Below are 14,809 nucleotides of genomic sequence, written 5' to 3'. Positions count from 1 at the left end.
CCGCAGCCTCTATCTCGGATTTACACGAGTATATCGCTCCTGCAAGTGAACTATGATTCTTAGTGCAATAAGAGAAGTCGCAAAATCAACCAGAATGTTCAAGAAAAGTATAGAAAAAAACCTGATCTAAATCTGTTAAGTAGTTCTCCCGTGTAAAACAGACAGACAGACGTTGGATTTTATATATGCATTCAGTATGGTGAGAAAGGACAAGATGATATTGAAGCAGTACATCTCAACCATGTGCAGCACAATTCAAACATTTATGTTGATGATGAATTGTAGCGGTTCAGGGTTCTAAAACCAAGACTCTGTTCATGTTTGTACTTTCTCCATATCTGTGGATTTTTCTTTTAACATGCAGGTTTAAATAATATGCAATTCTCTGGCACTCCTTTCTAGAGTTGTTTTCTGTGACCCTGGATTGGATTAACGGCCCCTTTTGAAATGTTCTTTTATATTTGCAGAGTGTTTTATTGCATATGTATGAACTGTTTGTATTTTATATTAATTTACACCATTCTTTGTAGTTGCAAGCCCACAGTTTCAACAGCTTTGAATAACGTTCTAAAGCCTGCAGAATATGTTTCCTCTGCACCATCTACAGACCAGGCAGTAAGTATTTCTCTTTTTAACGTGTGCTTTTTTGTGTTCAATGTTATAATTGAATTGTTTGTTTGTGTTATGATCATATATAGAATATTTGTTTTTATTCATGAACTTTCCTTGTACAATGCTATCAATGCTGATTAAAGCTACAGAACAAGGTAAATAAATGTTTACAAGAGCTTTTAAGGTTAGTAGGCTAAAGTAATGTAATACATTGATATACTGCCATTAAAATCACAGTGAACACCAAGGACCATAGAAACTCAAAGCTGAAAGGACATATTTAAACTAAACGTTAAAGGCAGAGCTTCTTGATTTAACCTATAAGAGTTATGGAGGATAAGAGCTATGTATGTGAAATAGGACTTTGAAATAGTAAGAAGAAAAGCTTCGGAAGTTCTAAATTATCTAATAGTACTATACTAGCTCTCTATCCATAAAAGGATTGCTTGCCTTTTGCTGCACTAGTTGGAAAAGCCTGTGTAACTGTACAGAGTTGGCTTGTAGTAAGGGAGTGAAAAGATCAAAATCACGTGAATTAAACACAGTCGAAGTGACAAGTATTCTATCAATTGAAGTGGCTGTACATCTACGAAGGACAGGAAATTGAGGTGCAAAGCCCTGCCCATTGACCCATGCTGTTTGCATGTTGAGAACTTGAAAATGAAAGTTCAATGAGCAGCAGGTGGCACCAGTGCTTATTTCCGTTTTTACTTTTCATTTTTGCAGCATAGGATTAGAAATGAGTACATTAGAGGGTCAGCTCAGGTTGGATGGTTGGGAGACAAAGTCAGAGAGGCAAGATTGTGTTGGTTTGGTCATATGCAGAGGAGAGCTGCTGAGTATATTGGGAGAAGGATGCTAAGGATAGAGCTGCCAGGCAAGAGGAGAAGAGGAAGGCCTAAGTGAAGCTTTATGGATGTGGTGAGAGAGGACATGCAGGTGATGGGTGTTAAAGAACAAGATGCAGAGGACAGAAAGATATGGAAGAAGAAGATGATGATGATGATGATCCACTGTGGCAAACCTTAACAGGAGCAGCCGAAAGAAGATGATTTATTGGACATTCCCACCCTCTTGTGGTCACCAGATGAAATTACACCTGGACAAGGAGACAGATGCTAAATGAACATCTTCTCCCCTAGAGATGTGCTTACACACACACATATACATGCTAGCTGTGTTCTCCGTCTGATCAATGTAGACCTCAGTATTAAGTTCATTAACGTTTGCAGTGCATCATGTGTCTTGGTTATATGCCGTTTGGCATTGGATGTTTGTGATGCGCCATCTATTGGAATGACAGAGTCATAACTGGATGGACATACAGACACTTATCCTTTTATTAAGGTGGGTAGAGATGTTGTGTAACACCCACTCTGGACATCTGAAACAAACAACTTTGTAAATCATTAGAGTTTTTCAGATAGGCTGACATTTGACAGGACATCACTGTATACAAGCCAAATAAGGGATATATGGTTCCCATGTGCTGTTCAGGCCAACTGAGTGGCAAGGCTGTGATCATTTCTTTACAATTATTATTTTCACAAAATATACCTTTTTAACAGAACTTGTCAGGTTTCATTTTCTTGAAGCTTATAATAACTGAAGGACCATCAAAATTTTACTTGCTCTAAAAACTTGTCATTTTAAACTTTGTATGCATACCTAGGATTGCTAGTCACCTGTAATGTCCTATTTACAGCTTTTGTGGAGTGATATGATACAGTTTGGATGCAGTTTCTCAGGCATGCCTTATTCATTTCATCTCCAACAATTTACCAAGAAGATATGCCAAAATAGTTTAAATTTATTTATCATTTTTATTTGCCTTAATTGTACAGAGTCTCTGATAACCCTGAATGTGGTTAAGTTTCTGTGTTTTTAGAAACACATATGGTGTGTGTGTGTGTGTGTGTGTAAATAGCAGTCAAACATGCATTTTTTTCCCCCAGGATTTCTTTGTATTTATGATCTATGTCTGTTCAATACAGTTGTGTTTCTCTCTTGCTGCTAATTATTTAGGTAAATGCAAGTTGAAAGACTTAGGAGATAAAGAAATACTGCAACACTTGCCAGCACAGCAAGCACTTGAAATCATCCTGTCATTGATGGCTGATTATGAGTTAGAGAAAGACTGAGGCGTGCAGCATGGAGACAAACAATGAACACCAGAGTGAGGCAGTGCAGAGCGATACTTCTGATACCATCAGATCCTGTATGTTCTGGGCAGGGCATTATAAAGGTGCAGAGATCAGACGAGGAGGAGGAAGTGAAGGGCAGCTGTATCAGCTGCACAGACTGAAACTGCACAAGCTACAGATGAAACAGGAACCAAAAAACACAGAAGATGCCACATACAGTATGTTTAGTATTACTGGACTGAAGAACAGTTGGCTGCTGCGGTGTGTCCAGGGCTTGTTACATTTGTTCATAAATGTACTGTGATTTGTGATAATTTTGTTTCTGAATAGTTAGTATGATTGTGTAATTTTTATATATAAATATTAAAAGCTATAAGTAGTAAAGCATTCAAAAAATAGTTCAATAAGAAGTAAAATGTTCAGAGAAGAGGTTTCAATACGTTTGGACAGTTATGGTTATTTGTGGGTTTTATATTTTATTTATTCATATATAATAAATGAATGAATGAAAAAGCTGGTTAAGTTTGCAGATTTTTTCAAGCTAGGTAGAATGGCTGATAATATAGAATTGGCAGAATCATTACAGGGGGCTCTGGACAGAATACAAGCTTGGGCAGTGGGGGAACTTGTGCAGAGTTTAGAAGACGGGGTGCTGATAGTGAGCACTTAATTGCTAGCACTTCAGAGATGCCTCTCCTTTGCTAAATTTCATTAAGTATGGGGTTGTAAAATCTGGAAACTTAAGGATACTGGCTTGCATTGTCTCACAGAGTTGAGGAAAGTGAGGCAGATGGTGTTGCTTCTGAACCTAAGTGAGTGCGAGGTTCACCTGGTGCTATAAAGTGTGAAGATGGGAGAACAAAGGCAAATAAGAGTGTCAGCAACATACGGGTAAGAGTGCAAAGCCAGGATGGCTAAAGAAGAAGATGGCAGGTAGCGTAGTTGCTCTTGCTTTCTAGTGTCTTCTATGAAGATTTTCCAATGTATTTAATAACCTCAAACAAAAACAAGTCACCACTCTAGGCTGCATCAGGCTGGATTAGGACAGCTAGGAATTATCGTACTTGAGAGGCTTTTACAGGTAATATTATAATTTACCTTCTGTAGCGTGTAAGCTTGTCTTTTTTTTTTTTTTTTTTTTTTTTTTTGTCTACAGTAATAATATAACATCAATTTAATAGCACTAATCTACGTATCCTAATTTCTTTAGGCAAAATAAAGTTCACATATCTAATTAATTACTGCACGATTGGTCAATTTTTTAATTTTGACTCACTGTTAAGGGTTTTTTTTTTTTTGTTTGTTTGTTTTTTGGTAGAATGTACAAGAAGAAATTGAGCATATGAATGAGGATGGCATTTTAAGCAGCTGTCGTAACACAACCTTTTGTCCCAGTCTGGACAACACAATTGAGTTTATTACCGCTGCCAAGCTAGTGTCAACGCCATTTTGTGGGATACCTATGGAAAGAACCAATTTATGCACAGACAACTCTGTCTGTGAAGAAGTTACAGCAAGCTACAGTAATCTTACCAAAGTTGCCACCCCAGAAGTTAAAGACTCTGAGTTTATACAGGCCCTCATGATTAAAAAACTCAGGTAACTAAGAAAACGCTTTTCTGTTTCCTTTATGACTTCTTAAAGTGTTCATAAATTAAATCAAACTTCTGTTTTATACCTTTTCATTTTAGGATTTTTTGGACGTTCCTTGAGTGTATACTGTACATTTTCAGATTCGTAAAGCAGTTAAATTTATATGCCACAATTTTTCTTTACTTGCTCGGAATATTAAATATACTGATTAATCATGACCTTGTGTGTATTTGTTGAGGTAGAGCAGCTTTAACTCTGTTGTTTTCTGATGTTCTTTTCTGAAAATATGCCCTATAACTCCTACCCCTAATTGTAACGAGATAATAATCTTAAAATACAGTATAATAGTTAGCATAGTTAATGTCTACACAAGGTTTTCTCAGGAAATCCCGGTATCCCAAAAATGTGTGCTTGGTTAAATGACTACAATAAAATCTTGTGTGGGTGTTTGTGTGTGGCCTGCTTACTAATAGTCTCTGTGTCCCCTGACTATATTCATGATTTGGATTAAAACTGTTTGCTAAAATTAGGTTAAAGTAGAGGTGTTATGGAAGGTTTTAATATACAAACTAGGAATCCTAAGGAATGCTTGTTCAATGTTGCATGTTACAAAGTTCTGTCATTATGCTTATCTATAAAATTTGAATTTCTCCTTGGGAAGAAATAAATCTTTAACATACATTATTACACTCTTTGGAAAACATTTTCAAAGTCATCTGTAGCTGTAATAAAGTCATATATAATATTAAACTTCAACATGTAAGAAATTTCCTGTATGTAATAAACATTTATGTCCTTATATGCCTGTATCATCATGTTAGTCTGCTTAAAGAAATACTACACCCAAAAGTGATTTATTTTTTTCCATACTTACACCATGTACTTTTGCGATGGTCAAAAATTTTTTATGTTATATTTTCATGTAAAATGGAGAGAGAAATGCTGTACAATGGAAAACAATGTGAAAAATATCCATGGAAAAAGGAATTTCACATTAATCGTGTTGCCTTATCCAGTCATATGTACAAAATGTTCAAAATGTGTGTTTTTGTTAATATGAAATAGATGCATCTGGGATAATTAGCTCACATCATAAATAGAACATTAAAGCCTCATAAGATGGACTTTTTGAATTGAAGATCTACAGTACTTCTCCCTCTTTGGTCAAGAGTCCTGTCTTCAATTCATGAGTAACATATGATTTTTTTTGGTCCCAATGTACATTGATCACATTGTTTGTTTGGTATTGGTCACTATTGTATTCTATTATATCAAACTTTTTTTTCCTCTAAATTCTACATAAAAACATGTTTTTCTATCACTACCAAGTATATGGGATTGAGTAACATATACAGTAAACATATCATTTTTGCGTGAATTATTCCTTTAAGATTTTAATCCAGTTCTACCATATCTATCAATTAATTAAATGAGGACAAAGAAATATCCATATAAATGGCAACATGTAAATGTACTGTAAATTATTTGGGATCTATCTTTTTCCTTATGAGTGCTGAATCAGTCTTTGGCTCAGAGAAACATTTGTTGTCTTTCCTGTGTCTACTGTGTATAATCAAATGAATGCAAAAATCATTTTGGAGCTTTTAGTAGATGCACAAAATAAACCGTGCCCTGCAAAAATCCTGAAGAATCAGTGCTGCCTAATGAGAGCCACAAACAGAATAACAATTATTGTGTTACTGGTGTACACTGCAAGTTTTATATACTGTCACTCTTGAAAGCTGGTTTTAAATGTAAATTAACACTAGTTATTTTGGCTTGACACTCTGGGAGCTTTCAGATTACAGATGGAATAGTTATTGCCTCGCACTCAGCAAGGACTTAATATATGGGAAAATAATTAAGAATACTGGATTAAGCTCAGATTAGACGTCTTTCTGCTAGATTTAACATCTACAGCAGCCTATAGAGATTAGTTTTTCACTTGTTTTTAGAAGAGAGAGTTAATAGTGAAACAACTTGCTATTTATATTATACAATGTTGCATACTGCATGAAGATGCATTCTTTTTGAGCTTTTCTATCCATCCATTTTCCAACATCTGTCTAAATATTTCAAAAAACCTTCTAGTCACACGAATTTAAAGTCCGAATCACATTTTCATATTGCAGAGTGAAATGCATAGAATCAAGGGTTCTTAAACGTTTTAATCTGAAAACACAAATTACAATGTTTGTACCATACTGGGATCCAAAAAGAAGATTACCATCTTCAGAGTAGTGTTGTGGGGCAGCTGGAGTCTTTCCAAGCAAGCAACATCCACAAGGCAGGAACAATCCCTGGATGGATCACCAGTTCATTCGCTGGGCAAACACACACAAACTAGGGCCACTTAGCAATGTCAATTCCGCTAACCTTTGGACTGTGGGAGGAAAGCATTGGACACAGACAAAACCCATGTAAACTCCATGCACAGCAGACCTGGGGCTTGAACCTAAAACAATTCAAAAAAGGAATGGATTCCGGTGGTATAGCACTGCCTTTCAGAATGCTTTGTGTAAGGATTAGTAAAGCTGAGATGAAGTCTTGGAATGTGGCTCCAGTATATGAGGATTATTGAAAGGATAATATGAAAGGTCGCTTAACTTAGTCACTTGACTTACAGCACCTGTTAAGGAATAAAGTAGTTAAAAAATGTTTGCTCTGAAAATAAAGCATTTATGTAAGGAATAAATTGTGAGAGTTAAATATTTTGAGCAGGCTGTGTATGTTTGCACAATTGCTGTATTTAGAGCTAAAGACTTCTTTAGGCTGAGTGAATGTTCTTAACATGTTTTACACTTAATGTGTCTGTTTAACATCTAATTTAACTATTACTAGATCACAAAATGCAAATTAAATTTAATATTCACAATAATGCATTTTCATTCTTTCTAGTCCAATTATGGAAGCCAGCTTGGAAGATGTTCGTTTATCTGTTTCTTCAGGCTCCTCCACTTCCTCCATTGCCAGGTTATCTTCCATCAAAGAGATGACTGTCACTGAGGAAACTCTGTATGGAGAGTTTACATGTGAAAAAAGAAGTTGCAATGAAAGTGACAGGATGCCAGGTTATAAGCTGCATTTATTTTAATCTTATTTTTATGAGAATGTATTGAACATAGCCTTTAAAATTTTTAGTCTAAATATTATATAACTTCTTGGTAATGTAGTTTATTATGGATAGCAAGGCATATTTATTGCATTATTTAAAGAGAAGGGAAAAAGATTTCTTAAAGGAATAGTCTGTCACAAAATATTTTTTTATATGTTAATTGCCCATTGTGGTTTGTGGTTATGGCTGAAATAAAAAATGTAATGTCCTGTTTTCATGGAGGACAGAACAGGGGCCTTTAGTCGCAAATGCTGGACAACAGCAAATAATATCAAAAATGTGGGTGGAGTATTTCTTTAAATGTTAGCCAGTCCTTGCAGTTAACCAGTTTTTATTCTTTTTAGAATACAAATAATCTGTTTTAAACAAGAATCTTTAAGATTTCTGGTTTAAATGCATTGCTTCGTCTGGGGAATTTTGTAACGCGCTCCCACTTTCTGTGAAATACTTCTTGACTTCCATCCTAAATGAACTTCCCTTTTATTTCCAAAAGTATCTTACATTTACATTTATTTGCTTGGCAGACTCTTTTATCCAAAGTGACTTACTCAATTAGGTTTACCTCTTTTGTAACATTAGGCTAGGGCCTGTTTCTTCAGCAAGTGCATTTTTTTCCCCCCCAATCAATTAGACAGATATTCATAGAAAAGATGGATTATCAGTTGCTTCTTAAATACATTGAGGGAGTCAACACTTCAGGTGGAGATGGGCAGCTCATTCTCAAACTACAGTATGACCTGTGCTGGAAAAGACTCTGGATTGAGACTTGATACCACACAGAGGTGACCTTACCAGACACTTTCCTGACAGAACTTGTAGGGCGAGAAGTAGCATAGCACCTCACCATTTTCTCCATATACAAAGGTACTGACCCATTGACTACTCTGTAGGTAAGCATCAGGGATTTGAACTTGATGTGTGCTGCTACAGGGAGCTAATGTAGTGACCTGAAGAGAGAAGTAACATGTGCCCATCACAGCTGGTTAAATAAGACTAACCGCTGCATTCTGAACCATCTGCAGAGGCTTGATAGCACATGCAGGTATTCTTGCCAGCAGTGAGTTGCTTTAGTCCAGATGCGACCACTACAAAGCCTGAACCATACGTTGTGCTGCATATTCCATCAGATAAGGTCTGATCTTGGAGATGTTGTACAGCGTGAACCTGCATAAATGATAAACGGTAGAAATGTGTTCAGATAAAGAGAGCTGCTCATTTATCACCATCCCAAGGTTGCATACTGCCTTGGCAGGTTTTGGTGACAGTGAGCCAAGCTGTATAGAGACAAAGGGGAGTTGAACAAACTGACTGGCTGGGATCACAAGAAGCAGAGACTCTAGCTGATATTGCATTGTCCTCGGGAGGTAATGACAGGGTCAGCTATGTATCATCAGCTTGCTTCAGGATTGAATGATGGAGCCCAGTGAAGTGGGGTATAGAGAGAGGAGTAGAGGACCCAGCACTGATCCTTGAGGCACACCTGTGCATGTCTTCTGCACCTTTGACAACTTTCCTTGCCAGGGCATACTGTAGGATTTGCCCAAGATGGTAGGACACAAACCATCTGAAAGCAGTCTCAGTGATACCCGGGTCAGAGCGGGTGGCAAGAAGGATGTGGTTGACTGTGTCAAAGGCAGAGGAGATGTCTAGAAGGATCAGGACAAATGACGTGTTGGTAACTCTAGCAAGTTGTAGCTCATTGACCACAAAAGGAAAGGACAGAAGATAGGCATGTAACTATTAACTTGGGGTGGGTCGAGTGTTGGTTTTTTGAGGAGTAGGGTTATCGGAGTGTGTTTGAAGATGGTAGGAAATGTGCCTGAGCTGAATGAGGTGTTTAATTATGTGTGTAACTGAAGAGATGAGAGGGAAGATGGGCTGAAGTAGATGTGAGGGGATAGGGTCACATGGCCACATAGTGGGATGATTGGAGAGGAGATCAGAAACATCAGTGGCAAAGAGTGGCGGGAATCTTGGGTGATGTTTGGGAGGAGGCAGAAAGGGTGAACGCTGATTGCTGATAGCTGCCACCCTATACTGAAAAAAGGTGGCAAAATCAACAGACCAGGAGATTGGGAGAGGTGGTTAAGAATGGAGGTGAAAACAGAGAGTGTGAGTTGGTGGAGTTGTTAATTCTGGTATGGTAGAACCTTACCGTAGTATTGATGGTGGAGGAAGAAAAGGATCTCTTCAGTACATAAGTAAAAAAATGTTTTTCATTTTTAAGACTTTGAATAGGTCTGAGCACAGCTTTTCCTGCTCAAGTCTATGGAGGTTCATCAGAGTAGAAATATCTTTTAGTTCTGCTCCCTCTACAGAGCTTCTAGAATTGCCGTATGCTTTCATTTCTAGTGTGGCTGACAGAACTGCACTCAATACCCCATGAACATTCTTACTAGTGCAGTCTGTGCTGAGCATCCACAGTTCATATAATAATAACCTTTTTTCTTTTTATTTACTTTTCAGCCTTTTTCAGGGCTTCCTTTCTGTAGATAGTGTCACGGATCTTATTGTAAGGAATTTTCCTTTTGTACTTTATGCTTTTCTACATTTAACTGTTTTGCAGCAGAGTGACAAATGTGCATAGCTAGTGAAACTTAATTTAGTGGACGCTTAAAAATTGCTTAATGTTATTAGCTTCAAGTTTTGTTCAATGTGAGGACATGCCTGCTCCTTTTAAGAGCTTGTGAAAACTTTCCCTAAAGGCTTCCAAATTCAGATATGTTGTGTATAATCAGTGACTGCACTGATATATGAACGGGTGCTGCGCTTAGAGATTTATCAAAGGAATGTACATTTATATTTATTTGCTTAGAAAATGGTTTTATCCAAAGTGACTTACAAAAGATGTCGGCATAATTAAGTAAACATCAGTCTTGGGGACTGTTTAGAAACAAGTATTACAGGATAAGTTTACAAGATTGGTGAAGATCTCAGAACAAAATACAAGTGAGTTACTATTTCTAGGTTACAAAACCTAATAGCGATTATGAGTTTAGACAAAAAAATTCCTCAATCAAGAGAATCTTTGAGCACTTTTTAAACACATTGGTGGAGGCAGAATTTTGAATGTTCGACCAACTAGGAGCTACACATGAAGATTTTGAATTGAGAGTTGATACCATGCAGAGAGGTAGTGCATCACCAGATGCCGTTCATCATTTGACCAGAGTGGTTAAAAAGGAGCATAGTGACCACACTAGTGTCTATCTATATAGGTGATGACCTGTTGACTACTATGTAGACAAGTATGAAGGATTTGAGCTTAATACATGCTACTATATGAAATTAATGTATTGATCTGAAAAGACGAGTGACATGTGCCTGCCTTGGCTGGTTAAACACCCGATGTGTACTGCTGCCTTTTAAATCATGTGGGACTATAAACAGCCCAGCGCAGTAATGCTGTTATGTATATGGTTTGTTTTCCATTTGTGTATGGCCTTTGCCCTTGTGGTTTGTTTGTAAGAATGACATATGAACGCTTTAAAATCACTACAGGGGTGTTGTTCTCCACCTCCCAATTTATCTTCTAAATCAATGGTATGAAAACACCACCACATAGGATATACCATTCGACTTATCTTGATGTCTAGTTATGGAAGACAGTTTTGTAGGGTTTCCCATATATTTATCCTCCTAGCCCCAAAAAAAAGTCTAAATTTCAGGCAATTTTTGAATCGCATATTGTGCAGGTAATACCCTACTGATAAAAAGTAACCCAATATGTGTCTTCAGCAAAAATGGTCAAGAAGGACTTGAAGTTGTGCATTCCGCATCAGCTGACCCTGGGTTTTATCCCTTAATGGAATACAAGGGATTAAAGTTGCTTCGATAAAATGGGAATCAGTAATATAGGTACGTGCAATGTTGTTGTTATGCTATATAGACCACACTTGGTGCGGAGCATGTGTAAGATCTGTTTGTTTTTACGAACAGACGGTCTTTACTAAAACATTGATAAGTATCGGATTTTCCCATCTATAAACACTTTACAAGGAAATTCATTCTGCTCACATTTCATGAATGGGACCCAATGAATTAGGTTTTGGAGCCGGCTTTCACTGGTTTTAGATTCAGAAGGAAAAGCGCCATGCTTAATGCTCCCGGGCCACATCAAATTTGCTAGCATTAAATAATGAAAAGATTGAGAAATGTGTTGAGTGTGCAAAGACATCCACTGCTGCTTGTTTTATGCCGTTACACCCAGCTGTTTACAATGTTTTTTGTTTTTTTTTAATATCTATAGTTATGTAGTCCATCTATTACTCTTAGTCGTGCCAGCCTCTGTAAGTAGTGAGTTTCTGGCTAAGGCTTGTCATTAAACCTTTATGAATAAACCTATTTGATTATGTGCCTGGTGTCTACTACTAAACCACTTCCAGAGGATACTGCTCTTCCTCTGAATTGCACAACTACAGAATAATTTCCTGCCTGCCTACCTGCAAAAGTTGTATTATATAATGTTAAATGCAGTTAACCAGTCCTTTTCCTTAAAGGGGGAAACCGATTTTTAACTGTACACTCTGAGTGGCCAGTTTTCCAGGTATGATACATGAAATACATCTCCTATATATGGTTTGGTGTTTTAACACTACACATTAATTTTACATTGCAGGAAACTTGCTTGAAGGCAGTTGGAGCACAGAAGTCAGAAACCAGCTTTTGTCAAATATATCCACACCTCTTAGTTCCTACCCAGGATTTTATACTGGTATTGGAAAAATGCCTATTGTACAGGAGAGTTGTGAATTGTGTTTAGGTAAGTATTTGGGCAGCAATGACATCTAGACAAATGTCAGCAATGCAACGTTGTCTCTGAAATGACATAAATTCATCAATAAACTACCTTTGGTTTTGTCTGCTGTATTTGACAGATTTTTTTAAAACTCTGAACCATCATTGGTTTTTAATACTCTATTTTAGAACTTACAGTACTAAAAATGTTGGAATTTATTTTTATGGAAATGCTGAACACTTTATAGTCTTTTCACTTGCATCAAAAGTCTTGTTTAAAGATTGTATTTAGTATTGACGGATCATTTATTATTACTGGGCCTGAGGAAATAGAAACCGCATTCTTTTTATACCTATGGATAGTAAAACTTCATTGTTATATTGTGTTAAAGGGAAATGTTGATGTGTGTGGTGGTTGTTTTTTACACACAGCATTGCCATTGGTTTTTGTACACTCAGACCAAAAGTGTGTACAGTGTATTAGTTGCCAGGATGTGTAATTGAAATTTATTTTCCACCTCAAATGTCAGTTCTTCTAAACATTAAAAAACATTTTAAAAAAATAGCATTTATTGCTATTTATCTTGGAGACAAAATAAGCAGTTTGCTAAAAATCAAACACTGCATTGTCAGTCCAGATAGCCTACAGTCTTAAAATTCAGGTTTCCTTCCTATATTTTAAAATGCAAAGAGAAAGTAGACTTGATTCTGAACAACTTGAGTTAAAAAAATAATTCCCAACGCTGTTGTAGGAGCTTGAAGGGAGTACATGTTTATAAAGTACATTAGATGGGTTTTTACAGTATATTGGTACCTAAAAGGGAGTGGGGTAGTGGCAGGTGCAAACAAAAGTGGGTTTCAGCTTTGGTATTTGTTGCAACGGACTGCTGTGTGCAAAAGAATGAGTTTTCCTACATATAGGTTAATCTGACTTGGGTTCATTTTGTGTTTTGTTTTTTCAATTGAACTTCGCACAACATATTCTGTTCAATTTCTTGTTTGTTGTAAATCTTTTGGTATTCCTCTTCTTTCATTGCAGAATATTAAAATCTGTTTTGCTGCCCTTGTCTGTTCTTGCAAAATAGTGTTAATCACTCTAGATATACAGTATCCATAATCTTGGAAAATATTATAAGTTGTCTACCTCACTTGCCAAACCAACAATACACTTGTTGATTTTTGGTAAAACTGTTTTGTAGGAGATGAAGTGTTCAGAATTGAAAAGGAGGTTCTCACTACTGACAATGCGAAGATTTTTTTGGGGCAACTCAAAACCGGTGGTGAGGATTACAGACATGTACTCATTAAAGTAAGGACTATAAATATTTTTATTTTAGTAGTGTATTGCTTTTTAAAATCTTCCCTCTTTTATATTTTACTTTTTTGATATAAATTGAGCAGCTTGTTACTGAAGTAACCAAAAATCAAGACGTTCTTTTATTTTATCTTGAATTAATATGGCAAGGAAAATGGCTGACAAATTAAGGAGAGCTTATTTGCTTGTAATGAAAATCTAATCAAAGTTGATAATAGAACTTCACTGATAATAGGAACTTTTTTTCCTTCTTGAAAGTCTATTATAAAAACTTATCCAGCATTAATTGCTGCTTTCTGGTGTCTGAGCAGATTTCAGTTATTCACTTCAAATATAGTTATACTGTAGTTTTTTAATTGTTATGCTTGAGTCACATGGCTTGAGAAATACCCTACTTATTAGGTACTTTTCTCCTATAGTACAGTGTTGCCCTTTATATTTCTGTACAGTGGACTAAAGAAATTTGTTATATTTCAAACTGAAGTAAATGTGTAAAACATGTTTGCTCATTAGGCTGTAGTATGAGATTGTGGATTAATTGCAAAAATTATCTGAAGGCTATTTTTTTTCCTGAAGTCACCCGATTGCTTCAAATGCTGTAATGACTACTTTGAGTGGTAATATCTTCATTATTTAGTGTGCTTTTTGTCAGATATTAGGTTTTTTAAAAGCAAAGGTTGAATTACTGAGTAGCTCTTTTTATAGAGGTCAGTTTTCAGTAGTGATTTACTACTGTAGAAATATGAGACACTAATGGATGCTGCTTGAATCTCTGCAAAATAAGATGTGCCCTTGTAGTGAAATGAAAAAGCTAATGTTTATAAGTGTGTGTGCATTTTTTTTTTTTCTTTTGTAGGCTGAATATGAGCCTTTGGCATGGGATTTCTACATTGACACTCAGATAAAAGATCGTCTAGGAGACGATTCAGAGAAATATTTTGGTGACGAGTGTCGCTGTTTCTTGTATAAGAATGGCTGCCTGACTATCTACTCCACACAAAACACATCTCGATTACAGGTAACTTCGGCAGTTTTTTTTCCCTCCTCATGAACAAATTTACCAAGCATTTAAACATAGAAAACCATGGTTTACGTGAACTAAACTTCAAAGCTGCAAGTGAGAAATGTTAGCAGGGCTAAATGAAACTAGAAAGAGTGACACTAAAATATATGTATATATGTGTGTGTGTGTATAATATTTTACTGAAAAAATACCCCTTTTATTAAAACAGTTAAATTATTAATAAAAAGGTTAAACCATGAAAAGGTCCACATAGCAGTGCAAAAAAAAAA

The 14,809-nt window shown here is 36.3% G+C and overlaps 1 protein-coding gene and 1 long non-coding RNA gene across 2 annotated transcripts in view; one reads left to right on the top strand and one right to left on the bottom strand.

The window, feature by feature from the left end:
- The window catches only part of LOC127526015 (uncharacterized), a 59,549-nt gene that overhangs the window by 25,814 nt on the left and 18,926 nt on the right, over positions 1-14,809 (bottom strand). The window lies entirely within an intron of this gene.
- bub1bb (BUB1 mitotic checkpoint serine/threonine kinase Bb) overlaps positions 1-14,809 on the top strand; it is a 56,911-nt gene that overhangs the window by 34,887 nt on the left and 7,215 nt on the right. Inside the window, exons 15-20 of the mRNA XM_028821648.2 lie at positions 531-615; positions 4,075-4,355; positions 7,248-7,420; positions 12,083-12,226; positions 13,401-13,510; positions 14,373-14,534. Coding sequence (XP_028677481.2) covers positions 531-615; positions 4,075-4,355; positions 7,248-7,420; positions 12,083-12,226; positions 13,401-13,510; positions 14,373-14,534 — 955 coding nt within the window. The remainder of the gene's footprint in view (positions 1-530; positions 616-4,074; positions 4,356-7,247; positions 7,421-12,082; positions 12,227-13,400; positions 13,511-14,372; positions 14,535-14,809) is intronic.

Source organism: Erpetoichthys calabaricus, chromosome 16, assembly GCF_900747795.2.
Source record: "Erpetoichthys calabaricus chromosome 16, fErpCal1.3, whole genome shotgun sequence".
Classification (NCBI taxonomy): Eukaryota; Metazoa; Chordata; class Cladistia; order Polypteriformes; family Polypteridae; genus Erpetoichthys; species Erpetoichthys calabaricus.
This window is presented reverse-complemented; position numbering and strand designations above follow the sequence as displayed.